The 21,196-nt window shown below is 41.9% G+C and overlaps 1 protein-coding gene across 1 annotated transcript; it reads left to right on the forward strand.

The window, feature by feature from the left end:
- The first annotated feature begins 5,438 nt into the window (after positions 1 to 5,438).
- LOC122944676 lies at positions 5,439 to 19,131 on the forward strand. The gene is made up of 5 exons (XM_044303216.1): positions 5,439 to 5,514; positions 7,961 to 8,025; positions 10,604 to 10,657; positions 15,569 to 15,649; positions 16,834 to 19,131. Exons 1-5 carry the CDS (start codon positions 5,508 to 5,510, stop codon positions 17,671 to 17,673), a joined length of 1,047 nt encoding a protein of 348 aa, XP_044159151.1. The 5' UTR covers positions 5,439 to 5,507; the 3' UTR covers positions 17,674 to 19,131.
- The last annotated feature ends 2,065 nt before the right edge of the window (positions 19,132 to 21,196 follow it).

Consider the following 21,196-nt stretch of genomic DNA (forward strand, 5'->3'; position numbering starts at 1 on the left):
CTACTGGGGTGTCTCATCTGTGTTTGCTGGATTACTGGTCTCCAGGCAGACTGTACTCCATCTAGCCTCCTGGTGCAGCTAGAAGCCTGGACTGTCCAGCTGCATGTCAGGAGGAGGCTCTCAGCATATCTCGGGCTGGTGCCTTCTCACTTCTGTCTCCACAGACTCCTGACTATGACCTACCCCCTCCCTGTCTGGGCTTGGACATTTATACTAGGTTCTCCCTATCTCCCTCTAGTGTCTGGGATGTCTAATTACACCCAACTAGGCCTGCTGAGCATATAACAGGGGAAACATACCAATGCAAAAACACACAGGAAATACATTACAATGCATGGATAAATATAATATCACTGTCCCTTGTGAGCAGGAGTAACACGTTACCCAATTGACCCTTGTGTAGTGCCTACTCCTACCTAGTGGGACACTACATGATTAACATTGGCAGTCTGACTCGGGCTCTAAGCTGAGGTCCTACTAACATTGGGGGTCTGAGCTGAGGTCTGATGAAAAATATATTTTCTTATTTTCCTCCTCTAAAACCTAGGTGCTTCTTATCGGGCAAAAAATATGGTAATTTGATCTGCAAATCAAGAATATACATAGAGACACACATACACAGATCTATCTAGAAATAATGGCTTGTCTTTACTGTGCTGGCCCTGGTGCTCACTAGACATGTACCTACCTCCGAATGGTGTCCAGCTTTCTTAGCTGTCGCCTCCATACACTGCGATAAGACAAATGAAGTAAAGCTGCTTCATTAATATACTATGGAACTATTGTATGTATTTAGGGAGAGCAGAGACACACACCACATATGCAGGTAAGATCCATTTGAGCTCCTAAGTATACACACCTCAGGCAGAAATGGTAAGATCTACCACTTTTAGAAAACACCAGTGTTGGTGAGATATGGAGTACAAGGCAGGTAGATGAGGTCAGCAGAGGGAGGCAACGATCAGGCTAGCTTGGGGAAACAAGAAACAGTTCTTTACCGAAGAGAACTGGGACAAAGTGCAAATACACATACCGTACTTTTTTAGAAGTAGGCACAGTTTGTCCTGAGACTGTAAATATGGGGTAGCAGACCATATGCTCTGAGTCACTCTTTTAATATATCCATGTTTTCTCTCTAATCTAACCAAATTTAAATTATGGTGCATCTCTCGCCAGTGCAGAACAGATTGAGCCCAGCATACAAAATGCCAGCCTTAATAAATGTACCCCTTTGTCTACAAACGTTACCTTAGTTTTTTACACCACCTTCTTACGTAAGTGAGTTTGTGACTTTTTTGTTACTTTTTCAAAAAGTTGCATTGATAAACCTGAACTGAAAATAATAAATATATGAGGCAAGCCCAGGAGGAGCAGAGCAGAGGATGGGAGTAGTAGCGGCTCTGGCTGTAACAGTTAGGCCTCTTGCACACAAACGTGTTTTTTTTCCGTTTACGTTCCATTTTTTGCGTTCAATATATGGACCGTATACGGAACCATTCATTTCAATGGATCCGCAAAAGAAACGGAAGGTACTCCGTATTCCTTCCATTTCTGTATTTCCATATTTCTGTTTCGTTCAAACATAGAACATGTCCTATTATTGTCCGCATAAAAGCTACATACACATGACCGTATGTGTTTTGCGGTCTGCAAATTGTGTATCCGCAAAAAAACGGATGACATCCGTATGCCATCCGTTTTTTTGTGTGGATCCATTGTAACAATACCTAAAACGGACAAGAATATGACATGTTCTATTTTTTTTTTGCAGGGCTACGGAATGGATATACTGATGCGGATAGCACAAGGTGTGCTGTCCGCATTTTTTGCAGATCCGTTGAAATTAATGGGTCCGCATCCTATCCACAAAAAAAAACGGAACGGACATGGAAACAATGTGCATCTGCACGTAGCCTAACGGACAAGGATAGTACTATTCTATTACGGGCCAGATGTTCCGTTCCGCAAAAAAAAAGTAATGCACACGGATGTCATCCGTATTTTTTGAGGACCGCAAAATACTGAAAAAGACATACGGTCGTGCGCAAGAGGACTTATTCACAGTGGCAATCCTCACATCGATGATCTCCTAGGGCCGTGCAGTGGTAGGAGGGCACACTCTTTCTTCACTCAGAGCACACTCAGATGCTGGGTCTTCTGCCTGATGGTAATTGTGGTGTGGTGTTAGTATTATAAGTGTTGTACGGATGCAAGGCAGGAGATGTAGGTGCCATGGCCAGCACACGGTGCTGTAGTCAGTAACCAAGCCAGTGGTAGAAGATAAACAAGGTTCTTTTTACTAAAGTGCAGAATGGGAGCTGTCGTACATACAGTATCAAACACAGTTTCAAACAATTCACAGTGGAAATCTTACCACATAGTGATGTATAAACATAAGTAAGGTTGGGAGTTGTAGTACTCATTTCTTCTACCTCTCCAAAGTATTTTTATTTTATTTTTTTGCAGAATCTGTCTGGCAACAAGGTTGTTGCACAATTGGTCTGTAATTCCAGGTGGAGGGTAAAGAATTAATATACAGCTGGCCAGGACCATGTCAAAGTATGAATGGGTGTATTAGTAATGTACTTCTCCCTGCAGTAAAGTTTCTATCAGCCTTAAACAACAAATACCTTACTGACTGACTCCAGTGCTTGGCCTTGAAGATTCTGCACCGTCTAGTCTATTTTCTCTTTCCTTCTCTCTGGAGTACTGTGAATTAGAGATGGTTTTCTCTCTGTGGATCGTTCAGAGATAGGGATTCTCTGGGATGTAGGCCTAGTCCTCTGTGGAGTGAGCACATGTAGCTTCTCTCACCTCCTCAGCTAGAAAACTTACTGACTGAACTAGGGGCACATCTAAGTCCAACATCTAACCTCCTACAAGGCCAAAGTCAAATTATTAACCCAGACTAATTCATACAAAACTATTGTGGTGCCTCACAAAGCATTAGAACATTAAATAACATGATGCAACAAAAACAATTTGGCTTTATTCTGGGCTACTGCACATGGCTAACCACCCCCCATTTTCCCATCCTCTTTTCAAAACTACAGTGATTGGTGTAAAATCCCTAAAAGTCACACATTTTTGCAGTAAGCCCAAAAAGTCACAAAAGCCTTTTTTGAGATTTTTTGAAGCCCAAACGGTTAAATTCTCCCCATTCTTAGCTCTTGAGAAGCTCTTGTGCATTTCATCCAGACTTCACTGGTTACCTAAGTATGAGTAAAACAAAAGTAGTGTCAAAAGATGTGGAAGCAAAAATAGTATAACTTTTTATAAAGCAGGAGAAGGATAGAAAAAGGAGGAAAAATAAATAAAATTCATTCTGGGGGCCCACTGTACAGCTACATGCAAATATTATCTGCTCATACAGCGACAGGCAGCAGCAAGATGGTACAAAATGGCTGATTATAGGGGTTCCTGCAGCGACTTCGACAGGGCAGGTCCCTGGGCAAAGAGGATGCTGTCTGGCATGCCTCTGTACCTAGAAGTCAACTTAGCCAACCAATGCTTCTATGATGATAATAAACTGGGCAGTCTGTTAACCTACCCAAATGTTTATAAGAACATAGGCTGGTTGAGGTGCTGTATGCTGCCTATCTATATGTAGTCAAGTCAGTCTACTGTGTCATGTGGAGGAGGTGGAGGACTAGGGACCCACTTTGCTCACGGGCCCACTGGGGATTCACTTGTTCTTGTGTGGGCCAGACAGAGCCTGAACACAAAGCCATGATCAGACTCCAGTTGCCAGAAAAAATTGTCATTATTCAAAGAAATCCCCACAAGCAATTTCTACTAAAACCTGTCTTCTCTAAACCAACGTTTTCTCAAGACTAATACCAAGATGAATGCAGCACCTTATCAGAAATACTAAAGGAGAATCTTCATTTTTATCAGCCAGGGACATGGGAGCTTAAAGTGGCCACGATACAAGATGATGGGTCCAAATTTACAGAAGGTGGGGCATCACAAGATGACAGGGTCAGTAAAACCATAGTGCAGCACAGAATACCATCCCACAGAACCAAACACCACAGTGCAGCACAAAATACCCCCCACCCACAGAAAATGCCCCTGTATTGTGACCATCAAAAGATGTCATGTTCTGTCCTCCTCTTCCAATTGACTCTAATATGGAGCAGGGGGCTTAGGATATGAGATGTACTAACTCCTTGCACTCAGGACCTGCCGATCCTTTACATCAATCACATACTTGAGAAAGAGGGTTTGCCCCTGAAATGTTGCAGGTGATATGCACTATGCCTTGTCCATCTCTGTGGTGAGCCAAGCTGCAATGTATGTCCTGCTGCAGCATCTAATGAACTGGTATGAATATACTGCCTCATTTACTTTTGTATATGGAAATATTGGGCCACAACACCAAGCCAGATCTACCTTTGGTATGCTGCCTGGTCTTAGTCTAATAATGATCCATATAGTTCCCTCAGTAGTATGTACAAAGACAGAAACAGTAAGGAGGACTCAGGTGGCCCTATGGGCATCAGCCCAACATGAGAATGCTCTGTGGGGCCTATGGCCATTCTGTTCATGCCTGTAATGATTCCTAACATAAGGCCAAGTCAATGTTTGGTGCCCCATAAATACAGCTGATTTCTATCGCTAAGTGTCCCGCAGAAGAACAAGCTATAGCTTATCACCAGGGGATCCCTAAAGAATTGTTCAAAGTGAAACTTAATTTAAATTAATTTTTATTACATATTTTGTGAAACCATTTCAAGGATGATTCATAAATACAATATCTTGAATGTATTATACATTTCAAGCTTGGTTGAGTAATTATGTTGTTTATATTGTAATTTGCACTTCTAAACTGATGCCAGGAAAATAAAATAAAAATTCCTAAACCCTTTGTTTGTAATGGTGGTTAATGCCCGTAAAATACTACATTATAATTAAACTTTTCAGGAAATGATCTTCGGCATATCTGGGAATTGATTTCAAAAGGGAAAAAATGTTGTTACATATTTCATAGACTTTAATTAATAAAATGTGACTCAAATTATGCAAATACCCACATTTCACACTCTTCATTGGCCTCATCTCTATCCCCACCATAATGATAGTCAATTATTGATTGCACTTTCCATTGTCCTGTGGTGTTCTCAAGCAAACCACAAGCATCCCTCTATGTATCACTGTGGTTAGCAGTTCTTGTAATCTCCAGATCATCTCCTTCTGCAGTGTCTCCAAAATTCTTACGTGAAGGAAACTTCTGAATTTGATATTAGCAGAACACATTTAGGTTTAAAAATATTCCACTCATTTCTTCTGTGCTGGTTGTGAAATCCCCTATTTTTAAATATGCTGGTTTGTTTTCTTCCTAATTGTTGCCACCACAGATGTATTTTATGTATGAAATAATCCAGTCACGTTTCGGTACGCTGGTGACTCCTGGGACATAAAATCTGATTGGCTGTCCCCATGTTTAAATTTCTGAAATAACCAACATTCACTCTACAAATGCAGAGGGGATGACACGATAATAGATGGCAGGTAAAATATTGTTTTATATATATTTGTATTCTGTTGCATGATTCATATCTGGTTACATTTTATTATGAGATTTCTTACATTAAGTGCTTATTTGATTCACAATTGAGATTGTAGTAGTATGAAAACTAGCAAAATGCATCTTCAAAATGCCCAAGTATACACCAAAGAAGTCAAATCTCTGCAAATCGGCAAATCTCATTTTTACTTGTAAAGGATGTTAATATTATTTTATTATATATTGGTCCTCTACCTCTTTCCAATATTGTTGTGTCCTCTACCAACTTTTTCGATTATATTGTTCTGTAGTACCATAGATACTTTAAAAAAATGGAATGAGGGATTCAATCGTCCATTGTCTTTAAATTTCCCATGCACTTTGACACTGTCGTATTCCAAGACCACTGCTATAAGATAAGATAAAAAAAGATAATCCTTTGATAGTCCCACTATGGGGAAATTAAGGGGAATTTTTAAACCTTAATTTTTTTACAAGGTTCTGCCAATTTAAAATTCCGCTCCATTCTTCTGCTGGGCCACACTTAATGTATAGCTGTGGCCACAATCAAATATCGCTTCTTCGGTCCCCAGAATAGATCTAATACTCATGTGATAAGGTTGAATGAGGTAAGAAAAGTTCAATACCTATCCATACAGTAGTGGGAGGAAGCAGCTTCCTAACAGATCACAAATTATTAGGTGGCTTAAAGAGAACCTGTCACGTTGAACATGGTACCTGAGATGGAGGCAGCATGTTCTAGAGCAGGAGGGGTCGAGAAGATTGATATATAGCTTAATAAGAAAACATTCATTATGATATATTTTATGCATTTAAATCCCTTCTCTTTCCATGCTTAGGAGTTCAGTGGGCAGTCCTGTTCAGTAATTGACAGCAGTTTTTTGTATGTAGACTCATACAGAGGATCACTGATAGGATCATTCACTGGACTCCTAAGCATAGAAAAATGAAAAAATGGAAAATAAAAGGTGAAATCTGATTGGCTGTTATGGGCAGCTACCTGTAAGTCAGTCTTCCTTTACACCAGCATACCTCCCAACTTTTGAAAAAAAACAAAGAGGGACAATATCTGCGGAGACAATAGCGTGCCACAGCAATTCTTTTCATGCTAGGCCACGCCTCTAACGCTTCCCTAAGCATAACTATACACACCCAGTCCCTTTAATGTCCCCAATGTCCCCACATAGTAATTATTCCCCCTTTGTGTCACACTGTGCCCCCTTCACAGTAGTAATGCCCACATTGTGCCCCCTTCACAGTAGTAATATTCACATTGTGCCCCCTTCACAGTAGTTATGCCCAGATGTGCCTCCTTCAAAGTAGTTATGCCCACATTGTACACCACACAGTAGATATGCCCACATTGTACCCCTCACAGTAGTTATGCCCACATGTACCCCTTCATAGTAGTTATGCCCATATATGCCCCTTTCACAGTAGCTGGGCTCAGATGTGCCCCCATTCACAGTAGCTATGCCCAGATGCGCACCCTTTACAGTTGCTATTCCCAGATATGCCCCTTCACAGTAGTTATGCCCAAATGTCCCTCTTCACAGTAGTTATGCCCTAATGTGCCCCTTTCACAGTAGTTATGTTTACATTGTGCCCCTCACAGTAGTTATGCCCACACTGTGCCATTTCACAGTAGTTTTGCCCACATTGTTTACCCTTCACAGTAATAATGCCCACATGTTCCCCTGACAGTAATTATGCCCATATATGTGCCCTTTCATAGTAGTTATGAGCATATATGTGTCCCCTCACAGTAGTTATGGACAGATATGTTCCCACTCACAGTAGGTTTGCCCAGATATATGCCCCCTTACAGAAGTTATGGCCAGTTATGTGTCCCATTCAGAGGAAGTAAAAATATAAAAATAAATACTCACTTGGTTCCTCCGATGATCACAGTTCAGCTGCAGGCTGTGTAGGAGGAGGAGCAGAGGCTGAATCCCAGCCTGCACCGCTCCTCCTACACAGTCCAGGAGCACAATATGTGAGGGCATCGTGCTGCTGCTGGGAAGCGCCAGTAGCTGAATGGTGAAGCGTGGAGCGGACCATTACAATCAGCTGTCTCCCTGCGTCCTGTGAACACAGAAACGGCTGACAGCGGAACATACCTCAGCCATTCCGCGACCGCGGGACAGCCACTGAAATCTGGGACTGTCAAGCCGAATCCTGGACGATTGGGAGGTATGCACCTGTTTTGATAAATCTTCTGCACTGTGTTCTCCTGACTACAAGTTCTACTGAACTGGACATCAGAAGGGTTGGCCTAAAACTGTAGATATAAGGATATATATAAGTGATCTAGAAAATATAGGATAAATACAAGGTACAAGCAGCACATATGTAATAAGGCTTTGTAGAAATATAGAACATAGAATAACAAATATGCATTAACATTTATTTGTTGTGTTTTGTCTATAGTAATATTCAAAATGAAGTTTTTCCTGGTATGGATCTGTCTTATTTCAGAAGCGTTTCCATTTGCAGTAAGTATGTTGGTACTGATAGTTATCAGATGGCAAGTATGTTTTTCTCTATACCTAGTAGAAGCACAGCACAGACTGTTCAGTGGTCATGTAAGAGTAATAATTATAAGCAAATATAAGGGTGTCCCCTTATATTTGCTTATACCTCATTCGCTTATACCTCATTTGTCTTTTGTGGTCCTAAGGGTGGGACCTGAGGGTGAGCACCTTATCCATACGGTGAAGGGGTGAGCCGCTGTATTCCTTTGTTTTACTTAAGAGTAATAATTGTTTAACCCTTAAAGTGTACCTGCACTTTGAAAAAACTGTTTTAGAACGAGGAGAGAGAAGCGCTCAGATAGTGCTTTGTCTCTCCGCGCTGCAGGAGAAAATCAAGACAGCCCATAGACTTTCTACTAATGAGAAGAGGTCACTATGTGAGTGCTTCTCTCTCCTTCCAGTGATCAGTGGGGGTCTCAGCACTCAGACCCCCACCAATCAAGACCTTTGACATATCAAAAGTTTTTTCAAAGTACAGGGACGCTTAAAATATCCCCTGAAGAAAAGTTGATCCACTGAAAGGTCAATGCATATGTAAACCTTTAAGAGTACTTTCACACTTGCGGCAGAGGATTCCAGCAGGCAGGCCGGATCCGTCAAAACGCATGCAAACTGATGGCATTTGTCAGACGGATCAGGATCCTCATCCGTATGATAAATGCATTGAAATGCCGGATCCGTCTCTCCGGTGTCATCTGGAAAAACTGTATCCGGCATTTATTTTTTTAAAATTTTTTGCGGTCTGGGCATGCGCTGACCGCAATGCCGAATCCGTTTTGCCGGAACACTCGGGGCCGGATCCGGCAAATAATGGAAAATAATGCCGGAACCGCAGGATGTTTTATCTCCGTCCTGAAAAGTCAAAAAGACTGAACTGAAGACATCCTGAACGGATTTCTCTCCATTCAGAATGCATTGGGATATGCCTGATCAGTTCTTTTCTGGTATAGAGCCCCTAGGATGGAACTCAGTGCCGGAAAAGAAAAACGCTAGTGTGAAAGTACCCTTAGCTAGTGCTATTAGGAAATGCTGCATCAAGGCATATTTAAGCCATGTAACAACAAAATGTGTGTGACTTGTTGTTCCATTGAAGGTGCGCTAGTATTTTAGGCTGTGATTTGGTTGTGATTCGCATTTAATTTCGGATTTGAAATAACCCCAATAGATAAAAAGAATTGCTGGCACGTCCCAAATGAGTTGCAATTAGTGTTCAGCGAATCGAAATTCACAAAGTGGACTTCGATCCGAATTTCAAGTAAAATACTATTTTCCACTAAGGTGAATTTTCTTTTCCCTTGTGGTAACAAATCAATTTTCCCTTATACACTTGCGCGCGAAGAGTCCGCTGCGGCCATCTTGGTTGAAGGTCCTGCACAAAATCTCTTGCATGGTGATGTATGACGTCATCACACACCACGAGATTTCGCGCTGGATATTCAATCAAGATGGCAGCGGCGGACTCTTTGCAAACAAATTGATAAAGTGAGTATTTTTTATGTTTTAAGATTAACCCCTGAAAGCCCTCAATGGTCATCTCAGATGCCGCGATCAGTGATGAAACCGGCATCTGAGGGGTTCAATGACAGAGGGCGGTACCAACGCCGTTCCCTTTCATTGCACCTGCTACTCACAAAAAATGCGCTTTGTGAAATTAGTTGAAGCAGCTGAATCGAAGTTTTGAGAACTTCGCCCATCTCTAGTTGCAATCGTACAGAACTTTCACACAGTCAGGTCTAGTTTACACTTCAGTGATTTGGTCAGTGTTTGATCAGTGATTTCAATCAGTGATTGTGAGCCAAAACCAGGAGAGGGTCATAAACACAGATCAGGAGCAGATCTTTCCTTTAGATCTTTCCTCTGTGTAGCCTCCACTCCTGGTCTTGGGTCACAATCACTGATGGAAATCAATTACCAAATCACTGAAGGGTGAACTGGGCTCAGTGTTTGATCAGCGTTTGATCAGTGATTGTGAGATAAAAAAAAACTGATGCAGGTCTAAAACACAGAACAGAAGCAAATCTTTGACCACATTCACAAATATTACCTACAATGTTGTAATGCAACCTTCTGATCTTCATGTTAATTGACCAAAGTGAAGCCCTAGGCAGAATCCACTGAAAGTGCAAGAAATAATTATTTCTTTTACAAATACAATTCTAGGATAAACTCTAGTCTTCAACAGGAATAGCAGATAGGGGAATGTTACCAGTGCTGTGTCCTGGACTTGCAAACAATTTAAAGGAGGATGGACACAGGAGCTGAACAAAGCAACATCCAACTTTGCCTTTAATACACGCTTTTTTCCCTACAACATGTATTGTATTATTGTTATTCTTTATTATTAAAGCGCCATTTATTCCAGGGTGCTGTACATATGAAAAGGATATAAATGCATAATACAAAACCTAGTACAATAAGCAAGAACAAGATGCGTTACAAACTTGTACAGAAGGATAGGGGTCCCTGGCCGTGAGAGCTTACAACCTACAATCATATTGTATAGGGTTTAACATTTCTTCTTTGCTTTCTTTATATGAAGACACATTCTCCTGAAGTCAACGATACAGAGGGTTGCTGTGGGCAAAACACAAAGGTAAATAATAAGCCATATTATAGTTTGTACTATTATATTACTAAAGGCCCATTTACCCAAGCCAACTGAGAAGGCAATTATCAGGAGCAAACTATTTGTTCTGCTCGTCAGAGGATGTGAGAGCCGCACGTACATGCAGCAATCACTGTGATCTCTCATCCCCATACACATTAATTGTTTATGAACAGCAGATCCCTATTTATACTTCTGCTGACAAACAATGATTTAGGTGACCACATGAGCAATGCTTTCACCCAATGAATAAGCGTTTGCTGGTTCATCGGGTGATTGGGAGCACCTTTACATAGGCTGATTACTGGGAATGAACATTAACGCAAACGTTCATTCCCGATAATTATCCTGTGTAAAAGAACCTGAAAGATGACCATATACATGATATAAATGTCAGCCACAGCCACTGATTTCAGCCACGCTGAGAGGTATTATAAATTCATGGGGCCTTCCGACACTCCCCCTACTAGATGTCATCAGGCAGTTAGGGTCCTACTACGCCTGCAGATGAAGCAGGTGATTGTCGGGCAGGAAGCATTACTTCTCGACAATCCCCTGCTCACTGTGGAGGAGACCGCATGCAGCGATCTCCTCCTCAGTATGTGGAGGAGCGAAGGCGTATGCCAACGCTCGCCACTATACTAAATCACTGTTTACCGGCAGACGATGGTGATTACACGGCACGATCTGCCACCATCAAACGAGGATTTTTAAACCTGCGAAAGATTCCGATTACCCGATGAATGAGAAAACACTTGGCGGCAGTATTACACTGCCAGATCATTGCTAGCGCGTGTTCATACGAATGCTTGTTAACCATAATCTGAACGGTTATCTTCAGGCATAATAGGGCCTTTAGTTTTATTTGTCTGATCCTTTTGTTCTCTATGACATAAACCTCTCATCTGATAGTAGCAGGCAGGCGTTCAGTTACTGAGCCCCTGTCACGCTATCTGGATTGGTTTTTGCAGCCCATATTACACAGTCTTACATATTATTTGACAGACACTAAAGCCCTATTGCAGAACCTAAATACATTTGAGTGTCATGGAGAGTACATGCCACAGGTGAGCCTGTACACACATATTGTCCATAATGATGCTTACATGTCGTGGGTAGGTTTCTGATGAGGGCAAGAAAGGAAGAGCCATGTATTGATTTCATTATTGAATCCCCACGATTTGTGTTGGAGAATAACATATTCCATTTTGGTGGCCACTGGCATGCCCAGCGTAAAAATAACTATATATATATATATATATATATATATATATAAACGTGGCTAGGCTAACCCTTTCCTTCAATATATTAAATATTGGACAAGATTTATAGAGGACGTACTGGTGGTATGGTCAGGCTCACTAATGCATTATTGCATTATCATAGTTACCACCCTATACATATTAAGAGATCCATCCCCTAGAGACAATTTATTAGACTAAGACGCCACATTCGTGAATATGAAGTTTTCTTGGAACCGGCATTTGAGTTAGCAGACAGATTGAGAGCACATGGGTATGAAGAGACGGTCATCTCTGAAGCATTTGAGCGTGCAGTTAATCAAGATTGACAGAAATTGGCATATAAAGATCGTAAAAAGAAACAGGACAACAGATTTGTTTTCTTGTTTAAGTTCAGCCCCCTATCAGATTACATTCCACATATCGTACAGTCTGACAATGAATTAATTGAATGAGCGAGAGATCCCCCCATAGTCACATTCCGTAGGAGCAAGAATTTAAGAGATGTACTAGTAAAAGGACATTATCCAAGGAGGAGACAAGAAACTTGGCTCAAAAGGGCTGTTCCTGCAGGCAATTATAAGTGTGCTAACTGTTTACACTGCAATTCCGTGCGTGGTGGTAAAACAATGCATTTATGTCTGATACAACATACGGTCCATAACATGTACATCAGATTTTTTTGGTATATGTGATTTTTTGCACATGCAAGTATTATTAAATCGGTATATAGGGAATTAGTGTTTTTTATTGATAAGGCATTATGTGGGGATATAAACGTGGTCACGCTCACTCCCCCTCACGCCTTGAAAAAGCGCCCTAGGACGCAAAACGATCATTGGCTGCTGATGCTGCATAGTCTGTCCCGTACCTGGGTTGCCATGCTCTTTATATACCAATGAAGTGAGTTTCTAGCTCACCCTATTGAGCGCAGGTCACACTCAGGGAATCAGGCTTCACTAGCCATCAAGGCAGCCAGCTTCCTAGGCTTTTTCCAGGCCTGGGATGTGCTTTTATTTCCCCCTAACAATCCCAGCTGGACTACACCTGGGAATCCCTCAGGCTAGGGGAAAACATGCCCTGGAATGGGGGTGGACTGGGGAGGTCCCACTAACAAACCTACCATCCCAATCCAAAAAGAATCCAGCCCTTGAACTTTAACAAAAAATAGCTCCAGCAACTATGTTTGCTGAAGCGAGCGCCATCTTCCTGGATTTTACTTTCCTCACCCAGTTGAGGCACCTGGGTAGGATATACACCCCGTCCAGGACTTTACCATACACTTTACCACAGTATGTAATAAAGCCGTAGGTTATATTCACACATTGTTGCATCTATTTCTGTGATTGTTCCTTTCAATTGAATGGAGCATGCAGAAATATATGTGCATCCTACTAAAACTACCTCATTTAGATAAATGAAAATTATTTTCATTTGATGCCTGAAAATACCCACACATTTCTGCAGATGCAACGGATAAATCCATTCCTCACTTATGAACAGAATTGCTTCTGCAGCATGTGTATGGATTTCTGCAAACCCCATGCAGCTGTATGGCACATGTTCACAAATGTAAGACATCTTTCTGCTGATTAACTCCTATTTGTTTTAGCTGTCTATAAGGCTACATGCATACGACCATGTGCCCTCCGTGGCCGTATTGCAGCCGTATTGCGACCTATTCACTTGAAAAGGTCCGCAGTCACAGAGATGCGGAACGGAGGCACGGATCGTAACCCCACGGAAGCACTACAGAGTGCTTCCCTGGTGTTTCTGTCCGTCCCTCCGCACTGCAAAAAAGTAGCGTATGCGGATCGCGGACCCCATTCAAGTACGGCCTGTGCCCGTGCATTGCGGACTGCAATTTGCGGTCCACAGCACGGACACAGAGCCCTAACGTTCGTGTGCATGTAGCCTAAAGGAAATATTTGGCGGAAGTGTATGTGTTCAATATGGCTGCCCCTGGGGAAGTTTGTAAAAGTTAAAAAAATAAATAGCTTCAACATTTAAAAGGCTTTTCCAGGCTTTTAATATTGTTGATGAATAGTAATGGGACAGCTCACTCTCTATATACACGGATAGGTGCCAATGTCCAAAAATGAATCCCCCCTTCAAAGACAGTAAATTTAAATAGTATTGGACCGGCACTCAAACATATGGGTTAATGCAAAGAACCAATAAAGTAAAGTAGTGCAATTTATGACAACATAAAAAACATAAAAGCATACATATACGTAATAGTGGGATGGATGAGATAATGGGCGGACTATCTCATGTATAAAGTCCATACAATGCAGGTTATTGGAGAAAATGAATAATGTCCCATACTTATGCAAAATCGATAACAAACAGTCTTATAGTGTGATGAGTATAATACTCACTATTTACTGCGCAACTCTGTGGCGTCCCACATGTAAGAGCGCTTACCTCGGTGTCGATTCAATCCAATGCAAACGGCAGAGTGTAGTTGCTTACTGACGTCATAAAATCGGATCTCCGTAAGATCACTATCAATAATTACTTTTTCTCTCTCAAAAAGAAGAGAAAGAAAAAGTAACAGCTCATCTCGTGATAATTGAAGTGATATTACAGAGATCCGATTTTATGACGTCAGTAAGCAATTACACTCGTTTGCATTGGAATGAATCGACACCGAGAATCCTTTTTTCCCCACAGATCCCTTGCAGTAAATGCCTATCCTTGTCCGCAAATGTGAAAAAAGTAGGACATGCACTATTGTTTTTGCTGAAGGGAAACACGGACAACAGACGCGGAACACAAACGAAGGAACTATCAGCATTTTTTTGCTGACCCATTGAAATGAAACAGAGAAAAACAACGCGTGCATGAGGCCTCATCATTATTGAAAAATAAAATACAACAAGAATATCCTAATGTTTAAAACCCTTAGAAAACATTAGCAGGACCAGGGATGGGTTAAATACACCGTAATATCTCCCTATTCGATAATTGAACCTGCCTACCAAAGAGGGAATGGCTACCCTGATAAGGGCGATCCTGTATCAGGAACCTACTTTACAGTATAATGCCCTATAAAGGTGAAAAAAACACCCCCAAAAATGTTATGTTTTAGGTGGCTACTCTGTGAATTTTTATCCTCAGGATAGGTCATCAATATCATATCAGCGGGGTCCAACACATGTCATAGATCAGCTGTTTGAGGAGCCATGACACTACGTTTAGCAGCTTACCAAGTAAAGCTCTGTCCATTGGATAGCAGCTGGGCTTGGTATTGCAGTTTACATCCATTTATTTGAATGGAATTTAGCTGGAACTAGGCCTTGTGACCAATGAATATGACATCACTGGCCTAGGAAGACCCCGCAGCACTCATTAGATCAACAGCTGATCATGGGTGCAGGGATTCGGACCCCCACTAATCTGATATTGATGACCTATCCTGAGGATAGGCCATCAATATCTAAATCTTGGACAGCCCCTTCCAAAGTAAGACGATTTCTAGTCAAATGTACTACATGGATGAACTTCTCAAACTACAGTCCAGAACAAGGACTGGATACAAAGATGTCTTTCCTATTCAGTCTGCAGTGTGTGAATAGATCATTCTGCTAATTATTGAATTTCTTTTATTCATTTGTTTTTAAATGATATTTTTTTATTTCTTCCTTGTGTTTAGCTTATTTACAAAGGTCATGATTCCAACAGTGGTATAAATATCTATGTATTTGAATACACGCCACAAAGCAAAGAAGCAAAGGTAAATATATGCCGTCATTTTAAGCAAATGGAAAAATGCCTGGCGTGTCTTGCATCACATATTTATATACTTGCTGTGCAGGAAAAAACAGTGAAGGGATTCAGTGCTAAACTAGTAGGAACAAACCCCACCATCATAAATCCAAAGCCTACCTGAGCAATAAAAGCTATCACTTCATGAGATAGGAGTCATTTAAGTTCTGTTGTCTACATACAGTAGATTGGTAACTCCTGTTCTTTTATTTGTGCGACAACCAACATCCATGTCTGTAAGAAAACTGGTAGGATCCAGAAATCTAAAATGTTACATACAGATATCAGGAAATTGTATTGGTGCAGCTCTTAGAGCAACGACCTCCATTGGTTCTTCAAGTTAACTTAAAATGGGATCTTTTGGGATACATAACCCTTTGGCAAGCATTGATTTTTCTGTCAATTGCAGTCACAATGATGGAAGAATACCTCCGAACTTTATAGTAGAGATTTCTAATGATGGAAGTGCTGAAAGGGTCTGGTCACTACATAAAGGACCACAGTTTTTTAAAACAATGCAGTTTCTCCTAGATGTTCACCAATACAATGTTCTGATGTGTTTCTATCCTTGAGAAAGTTAATTTAGGTGCTCGTTCACACGACCGTTGGTGTCCCGTGCCCGTGCTGTGAACCGCAAATTGTGGTCCACAATGCACGGGCACCTTCCGTGGCGCAGGCGCATAGGGATCGCAGACCCATTCACTTGAATTGGTCCGCGATCCCTCCGTTCCGCAAAAAGATAGAACATGTTCTACGGAATGGAACCCCAGAAAGCACTCCGTAGTGCTTCCGTAGTGTTCCATTCCGTGCTTCCGTTCTGCATCTCCGGACCCATTGAAATGAATGGGTCCGCATCCGTGATGCAGACTGACAAACGCAATACGGGAACGGGACACCAACGGTCGTGTGAACGAGCCCTTATCCAGTAAATGGCCTAGAATCTATACACATGTGCTAATACGAATCCCGGTGTTCTACACGCTGTGATGCAAAGAGATCTTGGGGGTCACATGAGATTTCAATGGGGATTCGTGGACATTTCTTCTGCTCCTCCCCCAATTGGAACTTTCTGGGGTCAATTAAAAGCTTTGATAACTTAGAGCCTCTAGCATTTTTAACCAAAATTTTGCATTTTATATGATCTAACTTAAGGATGGAAGAGTTGAAGATACAACAATGAAGAATGATTTGCAAAGTAGCAGAAATGCTCTTAAAGATACTGAAAATGGAGAAAACCATGAAGATACAATTATTCAGACCACCAAACCTACAAGCATATATGGCAGAAATAAGGATCCTGACACAGGGACTGGTAATAAGCCTGATTGGAAGTTTGATACTATTATTAGTACAGAAGGTGAAACTCAAAATGACATTGAAATGTATGAAAACACGGATCTACTCTCAAATGCCACTGAGGGACTTCAATCAGAAATGTCACACACTAGAGATGTGCAGAAAACCAGCGGACATAGTAATAGAGACGACTACTATGGTACTGAAGGTAGTGCAGTTCTAGACATTCCAGCCTACTATGACACTAATACTGGTACCCAAGGGCCACAAGTGTATTCAACACCAAATATTGATTTAAAAAACAATCTAGGATGCTCTGAGTCTGAGGGACAATGCAAGAATCCCACCAAATCAACAGAACGTGTTTTTGTGACACAGCCAACAATACATAAGGACTATTCCAAAAGGAGAACCAGGCCTGATTACTATGGAAACAGGGACAGAAAAACCATGAACCGTACAGTCAAACCAGCAAAAACAAGGGTTCATAAAAGTGATAAACAAACTAACGGGAAAAAAAGTGATAAACAAACTAACGGGAAAAAAAGTGATAAACAAACTAACGGAAAAGTCATTCCAATAAGCCACATTATTAGAAAAATATTTCAAAACAGGTATGGACAAAGAAGAAAGACTGGTGGCTACAGACACATTTCATCAGAAAGCAGAAGTGACAGTAGCCAGGAATTTGATTAAATCTTGGGATAATTGAAAATATAGAGTGCTAGAAGGCCTTACTTCATATGGTGGGCACTAGCCATTAATTATACTTTTCTTTAAAATAAAAATATTTAAGTGGGTTTTCAACTAAAACCTGTATGACATATGAATCAGACGAGTCATTTTAGTGGGGGTACAACAGCAGGGACTATTGACCTGATTTCCATCTAGCGGTGGCCACTGTCTAATAGCAAAACACTATCCATAATTCCTATTAACACCACTGGGAAGGTAAAGAACATTGGTGGGGAACAACTTCCCCACTCCCCATGGTTGTCTCATTCTTCAAAGTGGCAGGGTCCCAACTTTCAAACATATCATAAAAAATGTCTCCATAGAGAAACCTTATGAATACTTAGAAAGCAAATCTAGAAAGCAAATCTGCAGCCAAATAGCTCCCCAATGGTTCCAACATGTCTGATCCTGTGTCCTCCTAAAGATTAGGCATTTGCTGATTCTAGGGTGGTTTATTCCTTTTTACCTATTAAAATAAATGTCCATGCTTAGTCGTTCTAAGTATGCATGTTTATGTGGGATTTGGGGGAAATAACTGTTCTGCAGATGTTATGTATATAGACATCATTACTCTCCTTATTGTGTATGTGCTATACGTAATAGCAGGGGTGTACACAGATCTCATAGGGCCCCATAGCAAAACTTACTGTGGGGACAATGCACTACCCAGTTTCTAAGTATGTCTGCGTCAGTCACTCCCAGGCAGGGAAGAATGCAAAGTACAACGCCCCAGATTTCTGATCAATTTACCATTTTTTCTAATCAATACAAATTGTAATAAAGATGCCTTTGAACTCACTATTCTGACTTTTACTGGAACAGGTTCTTCAAAATTATTGTGCTCATTCTGAGCACTATATTTCTCGATGTAGTTACAGCAGAAAATTGGCAAAGATGCATTGATAAATCTCTTGCTTCCCTTCTATTACAAAGCTGTTTTGCCTGCATCCACCACTAGGTGGCACTCTGTGCATTGAAATTCATGCAATTTCCATGGAAGGTATATTCATCTGTTGTCTCCTCCTAGTGGTGGCTGCTTGATAATGCAGTGTTTTCACACAGGGAAGAGAAGCTGAACAGCCCAGTTGAATGGTCTTCTTACATTGAGGGTATGCTACTGTGTAATAGGCTTTTTTAGCTTTGGCTCAAAGCTTTTATCACATAATTGCATAAAATCTGGCTTATACATTGAGTGAAAGCTCCCACAATTACTTTTTGCACTTGCTCCCCAACCCCGTTCTTCATGCCCCCTACACATCTGAGCTTGTCACGTCTCCCCTACATGAGACGTCAATGTGTTTTGAGTACTGGCCAAGACTCACTAAGTGATTAGACAACAAGCATTCCACTACTAAGATAAATCTGTTAATGCAATAGCAGCTACTTATGATTGTAATAAAGTAGAATATGACATTTACAGCATTGTGTATTACTTTGTTTATTAATCAAATTCAAGTGACAATCTTGTTACATTGCATTTTTCGATTTCATGTTTTCAACACCCAGGGCCGTAGATAATTTTTTTTCCTGGGGGGGGGGGGGGGTTCAGCTTTCTCAAATTATAAGACTTTATCTAGCAGACACACCAGGGTTTGAAAAAATATACCAGCCATATCATTCCTAAACCAATCCTTTAGGCCGAATGCACACGACCGTTGTTCACGGCTGTGAGCAGTCCGTGGAACCGCGGCCTGGATTCCTGCTGAGTGCAGGAGCGCACGGCGTCATGGGTTGCTATGACGCCGTGCGCTCCCTGCTGCCGCCACAGTACAGTAATACACTGGTATGATCTATACCAGTGTATCACTGTACTGCGGCGGCAGCAGGGAGCGCACGGCGTCATAGCAACCCATGACGCCGTGCGCTCCTGCTCTCAGCAGGAATCCAGGCCGCGGTTCCACGAACCGCTCACGGCCGTGAACAACGGCCGTGTGCATTCGGCCTTACCTTGAGCAATACCGATTTAGTTGTTTGACACCATATGGAAAAAACATGTTTTAAAAAGACTCGTAATTGGTACCTACCCACTCCAGTCTGGAGTGACATCTATGGCACGCATGACACATCACATGCTAGCTTACTCTTGCAATTTCCATAAGAAATTGCGTTTCTTTATTGTTGAGGAGACTAGAAAAAATACATCAAACCATGCAGCCGGCACAATAAGTGATGTGGACCAGCATGGTGGTGGCCAGTTCCCTCAATTCATAAGAGTCCGGGGGCTGGACTAAATATATGAAATGACAGTAGCCTGGTGTGGGGGTGGGCTCTGAATCTTCTTGATTTCTTTTTTAACTATTACTTTTACTTACACTAGTGCTCCAGAGTCTCTGTCTGTCTCTCTGTTTCTCTCTCAAACTACGTCTTTTTCTTTCTTCTCTCTCTCTTCTAATCTTCTGAGATCTCCAGTCTCTGTGCTCTGTCAGCCGCCGCCCAGGAGTAGCAGGCACGCGCAGGCAGGAAGCTGGCCGGGGTCCAGACGTACAACAGGCGGAGGCGGAGCCTGAAGGCAGCGTGCATGCCATGTGATCACCAGCGTCATCCCTGCCTGGCTGCCCTGTGTGTCTGTGAGTTACTTGTGCCGCCGTACCTGCCCCCCTGCGCTGCCCGGCCCCGCCCTGAGGCCTCCATCACCTCTCTGTGTGCCGCACTGCCCGCGCCGCTATTGCAGGCAGCGGCACGCCCGGGCCGTTCTCTGGCAGGTTAGGCGGACAGACACTCTGGGGGGGGGGGGTTTGAACTCCCCTATCCCCCCCTTATCTACGCCCCTGTCAACACCCACAAACAATTCTACTGCTTAAAGGGGTTTATCTGTAAAGAATAAATCAAGGCAACTGGACGTACTGTAGATTTCTTGAAAACGTTTCACTCGTTCTTCCAACGAGCTTTCTCAATTCTGAGTGATTGTACAAAAAATTCTGGGAATAAATATGTAACTGAATCCACATCTGGTAATTAGACCCAGCATTGGGTCAAAGGTGTTGAATCCATTATCCTAATTGGAGTCAGTAGGTGATAAAGACTTCCCAGAAAAAGGTGTCAAGACAGCATTGTATGTGGCAGACAATAGATGTCTAAACCCCCACCTCTATTCAAGCACCTCAGAGGGGCACTTAAAACTTGTGGGTATCCAGTTTGGGCCTTTGTCAAAACAGAAGGAAGGAAAAGAAAAAGCACCAAGACTACCAGTGAAGGCGAGAAACATGACAGACGCAAGAATATGGTTATCCCATATATAGCTGGGGTGTCTGAGAAACTCAAAAGGATTTTTAATAAACATCACATTCCTGTTTGCTTTAAACCCAGCAACACACTGAGGCAACAACTGGTTCACCCCAAAGACCCAACGCCTAAACACAAGATGGACAACATTGTGTACGGAGTCCAGTGCAATGAGGAATGCTCAGAACTGTATATCGGCGACACAAAACAACAACTACATCAGTGTATGCCTCAGCATAGAAGAGCCTAAACCTCTGGTCAA

This window comes from Bufo gargarizans, chromosome 1 (genome assembly GCF_014858855.1).
Source record: "Bufo gargarizans isolate SCDJY-AF-19 chromosome 1, ASM1485885v1, whole genome shotgun sequence".
NCBI lineage: Eukaryota > Metazoa > Chordata > Amphibia > Anura > Bufonidae > Bufo > Bufo gargarizans.

What these genes read in the sequence shown, in the direction of transcription:
- LOC122944676 (XM_044303216.1), top strand. An exon ending in GCTGTGGGCAAAACACAAAG is followed by an intron (nt 10,658 to 15,568) that starts GTAAATAATAAG and finishes CCTTGTGTTTAG; the next exon opens with CTTATTTACAAAGGTCATGA. An exon ending in CACAAAGCAAAGAAGCAAAG is followed by an intron (nt 15,650 to 16,833) that starts GTAAATATATGC and finishes ATCTAACTTAAG; the next exon opens with GATGGAAGAGTTGAAGATAC.